Source organism: Callospermophilus lateralis, chromosome 4, assembly GCF_048772815.1.
Source record: "Callospermophilus lateralis isolate mCalLat2 chromosome 4, mCalLat2.hap1, whole genome shotgun sequence".
Taxonomy (NCBI): Eukaryota; Metazoa; Chordata; class Mammalia; order Rodentia; family Sciuridae; genus Callospermophilus; species Callospermophilus lateralis.
This window is the reverse complement of record NC_135308.1, coordinates 109,355,633-109,360,505: the sequence shown is the minus strand read 5'-3', so window position 1 is coordinate 109,360,505 and position 4,873 is coordinate 109,355,633. Positions and strand designations below refer to the sequence as shown.

The 4,873-nt window shown below is 36.0% G+C and overlaps 1 protein-coding gene across 1 annotated transcript; it reads right to left on the bottom strand.

The window, feature by feature from the left end:
• Window positions 1–1,933: 1,933 nt before the first annotated feature.
• LOC143397000 (olfactory receptor 6C2-like) lies at window positions 1,934–2,872 on the bottom strand. The gene has a single exon (XM_076852997.1). The coding sequence runs from the start codon at window positions 2,870–2,872 to the stop codon at window positions 1,934–1,936; it is 939 nt and encodes a 312-aa protein (XP_076709112.1).
• Between the last annotated feature and the right edge of the window lie 2,001 nt (window positions 2,873–4,873).

Below are 4,873 nucleotides of genomic sequence, written 5' to 3'. Positions count from 1 at the left end.
GAACTCGCAGTCCTGTCTCAGCCTCCTGAGCCGTTGGGATTACAGGTGTGCGCCACTGCACCTGGCTTATAAGGCATTTCTTAACACTCCTCTGACTCATGACACTCAAGTAACTCCACAGTTTGCAATTATACACTTTATGCTCTGGCCTTCTTCATCACCCCAGATTCTTTACCACTTCTCCTTAACAAGCGGTGTTTTGCTTCTTAAATTTGAAGTCAATTTTGCAAAGAAGAGCTAAGTCTTTCTGTTCTTTGCTGGATCATTCACCTGTTTCCAGTACCACTTACTATGTAATTTCATTTCTTTTTTGTAAATGTATCCAAAAATGTAGAGTCTATATACCTTACCTCTATTCTAGATTTGTAGATTCCTTGAACATTAGAACATATGATTTCTGTATTTTCATCTTCAAGAGCCAGTTCAACACTTGAAATTTAGGAAACTCTCAATACATATTTATGAAGTGCAAATACATTTTTCATTGAAGGGTGTTCTTTTTTTTATGAAAACTTTACAATCTTTCTGACAGTGTCTTTAAAGACTTGCTTTACTTGTTGACTTCTTAGTGTATAAATGAAGGGATTCAACATGGGGGTGACTGAAGTAATGAGCACAGCTATTCCTTTGTTGAAAGTACCTCCTTCTTTTATAGAGGGATTAATGTACATAAACATGCAGCTGCCATAAGACAGGGAGATGACAACCATGTGGGAAGAGCAAGTGGAAAAGGCCTTTGTCCTTTGCTGGGCAGAGAGGATCCTCAGAATGGTCCTGATGATGTGTGTGTAAGAAATTGTCACCAGAACTAATGTAATCACTAGAGTCACCACAGCCACAAGCATAACTATTCTTTCTCAGAGGCTTGTGTCTGAGCAGGCCAGCTCCAGGAGGGGCCCATTATTCTGCACATAAATTCTGCTTGCTAAAAACTCACAATGTGGGTGAAGTTATTAACACTATATATATATAATTTAAGTATATATATATATACTTAAATTAATGATCAGAAGAGAACTAGAGGACACATGGTTGTGTTTTGTTGGTGTCTTAGAAAGGCAAAAAGAAGAATGCCCTTTGGCAATAGTCTGATTTTTTTCTCAATATTTTTGAAGTATGAAGGAAGATTAGAGCCATACTATGGTCATAATATGAATATTTTATATGTCTGATCAAAATATAAAGTGTAGTTGAATAATTTGATGTTTGATAAAGAAAGACAATTTTTCCATATGTACTATAAAAGCACAAAAGTTTATTTTCATAATTATAAAGCACAAAACAACAAAAAGAGAGTTTATCAGTCAATAGAATTCTAATTATGTGCATGACTGATATTTGTTTTTCCTTCTCTGTCCCTCTTCTATAGATCCATCCATGTTTTTCATACTCTAATTTTATCTTTGACATCTTAGAATATCCTTTCCAAATAATGAACTTGCTTTGAAAACTTGATCAATATTCCTAAACTCTAACATTCTTGAATCAGGAGGTGCTAAAAGTCTGAATAGTTACAGAACTTACCCAACCAAAATTTAGTCATAATGCTTCTAAATTCAGAGCTTGTTCTCTTCGAGTTTATGTCTCACAGACATGAGAAGTGGTCTCTGGATATTTCCATTCCACATTATAAGAAGGGCATGTGGCCAGAGATGCAAGTTCTGTTTTGCATTTCCTTTTTATGACATTGGGTCTTTGACTAATCTCTGGGGCCTGCAATTATTGAAGAAACCATTCTGAATAAAGGAAACTTAAAAGAAGGCAAAATAAATTGTTTGATTTTTTGGTTTTTGGATTATAAGAAAAAAATGTTCCAGGGAGAACATTAGCTTGATGAGTCTACCAAATAATAAGAAGCCATGTTTGTCACTTTCATGAACAGTGCTCACAGTTATTCAAATGTAAGTAAGCCTCAGCAAACATCAATAGGCTGTCAGTTCTTTGAGAGAAATACAATGCGTTTTACTGTGTCTTTGAAAGCTGCTTTTACTTGTTTGTTTCGAAGTGTATAGATGAAAGGGTTAAGCAAAGGGGCAACTGAAGTAGTGAGGATGAACACCACCTTGTTAATGGCCACTCCTTCCTTTGCTGAAGGCTTGACATAGATGAAGATGCAGCTGCCATAGGTGATGGAAACCACAATCATGTGGGAGGAGCAGGTGGAAAAGGCCTTTTTCCTTTGTTGGACAGAAGGAAATTTTAGAATGGTCTTGATGATGTATGTGTAGGAGAGAGTGACACACACCAAGGTAATAATTAGTGTCAGTATGGCAGAAGTCAAGACTATTTTCTCTAAAAACACTGTGTCTGAGCAGGTTATCTGTAGAAGGGGAGATGCATCACAGCCAAAGTGATCAATCTCATTTGAGTCACAGAATTCCAGCTGGAGGCCTAAGCCAACCGGTGGGAGGATGATCAGCAGGCCAGCAAACCAACAGCAGAGGATGAGTGTAGCACAGACCCTATTGTTCATGATGGTTGTGTAGTGCAGGGGCTTACAGATGGCCACATAGCGGTCATAGGACATGGCAGCCAGGAGAAAAAATTCTGTTGCTCCAAAGAGGAGAACAAAAAATACCTGGGTGAAACAAGCATTGTAAGTAACAGTGTTGTCACCAGTTGTCATGGTGTACAGGAATCTGGGAATACAAACAGTGGTGAATGAGACTTCCAGGAAAGAGAAATTTCGGAGGAAAAAATACATGGGAGTTTTAAGGTGAGAATCCAAGAGTGTGAGTGTGATAATGGTGAGGTTCCCAGCCACACTCAACATGTAAGTGAGAAACAAAAATATGAAAATTAGAACTTGTAGTTTTGGATCATCCGTCAATCCCAGCAGGATGAATGTTGTTATTGCTGTATGATTTCTCATCCCTGCCTTGTGCCAACTCACAAGTGAGAGGACCTGAAGAGAGGTGTCAAAAGAAGTCAGCATTGGAGCCTGACTGGTGACATCCCACCCAGACAGCTCAGTGCACTTAATATTTCTTTACCTGATAATCAATTATCGTATTGAACACACTCATAGCATTGACATCTTACAAGAAGGTTCTACAGAAAATTTTGAATATAGATCTTATGCTTGTACTGCATCAGTAATAATATCAAATAAAAACCAAACAAAACATAAATCATATGTGCAGAATTCAGATTATTAACAATATTGCCTGGAGGTGATACTCTATGTGTTCTTATTCTGGAAGAACTATGACACTTTTGGACTTCTCTTTTCCTATCTTCACCTTGCTTTGCCTTTCCCTGCCATAGTGTAATGTTCTATTTTTAAATTCAAGGAAGATCTGTTAATTAGAATTTTATGTTGATCATATAATGTTGTTGTAATGAATTTTAATAGCAGCATATTCAATTTAGAGTAAATTTTTCTTTGTGCTCAATTATCTCTAAATAAGGTGAAAAATTTAGAACATAAAGGTGTACCTGAGCTTTTCTGTTCTTACACTTAGTGAATTAAAAGTATTTCTTTTTATGAGTTCATTTTAGTATATATAGTATTAGTGAAACATTGTATTGGGGTTCATTTTAATATAATTTATCAAGCATGAAATGTAATTTTCTCTGATTCAGTCCTCACTACTTCCTCTTTCCCTTCTATTTATTTATAATTTTTATATTTATGCCTTCTGGACATACATGAAGATGCAATTGGTTGGGGCATATTCATAGATGTACATAGGAAAGTGTGTCAGATTCATTCCACCCTTCTTTCCCCTTCCCCTCCCTCTTCCTTGATCCTTTTTCTCTACTCCATTGTTCTCTCTTCTATAGTGAAAAGAATTTGTAGACAGTTTTGAGACTCTTATGCATTGTGTTTCTTGAACCTTTGAAGTGGTATAAAGAACCATTTTCTGGAACCTGAGCATGAACCTGATTGTGTCCTGCTGTGGTGCTGGTCAAGGACAGAGCCCAGAAGGAGATATCTTTGGTATTGCTTTCTTTGCAGCCTGGTCCACCCAGTCTTCTTAGGGCCACTCAGTTACCTGAGTCTGTGACCTCTTTTTTGAATGATTCCCGCTGCTTCATTCCAATAATTCTCCCTGCTAATTTACCAACTGTCTTCCTAATCTTGTTTATGTTCTCTGGGTTTTTGGTAATGTAACTAGCTCAGGCAACATCTAGGAACAGATGGACTCTTACAAACTCATCTTTGTAAACAAATAATAAAGTTCCCTACCTTTCTCTTTGGCCTTTATCTCTGTTTATTTCAGCACTTCCCAGAAGTTTCAAACCTCCTTGTGTACTAATTGATATATTTTCAGGAACTACGTTAGATATGGGCTCAGGGAATTCTTCTTCACTTTGTATCCAAACTTAAACCCTCATTGCAGTTCCATATTTTAAGCAGCTATTTTCAGATATGCAACTTGTAAATGAAAATCTTATAAATTCATTATCTGCAGAGTATATGTATTTAATAACTTAAAAATGATATAATGTTATAAAATATGACATTATTAAATATGTCTTAATGGGGGATTGTTAGATTTTCAACTTTAGATATAGCTCACAATTTATTGAAAAAAAAAACCCTACAAATTTTTGTATAAAAGAGGAAGAAACTAAGTTTTAATTTGCTTAAACAACTGCCCCACTTGCACCCAGTATTTGTGGTCCATTTGAGAATCAAAGACACTGTACGTTTCTCTTATTTATTACTGTCCAAGAAAACAATCAACATTCATTCATTCAAATAAATATTCAATAATTACTTATTATTTATAGAGCATTATATCAGATACTCACCTGTAGGTTCACCTATGAAAAAGTTGCTCCCTAAAGAAGATTGAGGTCACTAGTAGAAGATACTATTTCATATTAACACATTTTAATTGACATGGTAACAGAAGGTAACACC

Bases quoted from the DNA above. Each gene is read 5' to 3' on its own strand.
- LOC143397000 (XM_076852997.1), bottom strand. From the start codon at position 2,872: ATGAGAAATCATACAGCAATAACAACATTCATCCTGCTGGGATTGACG.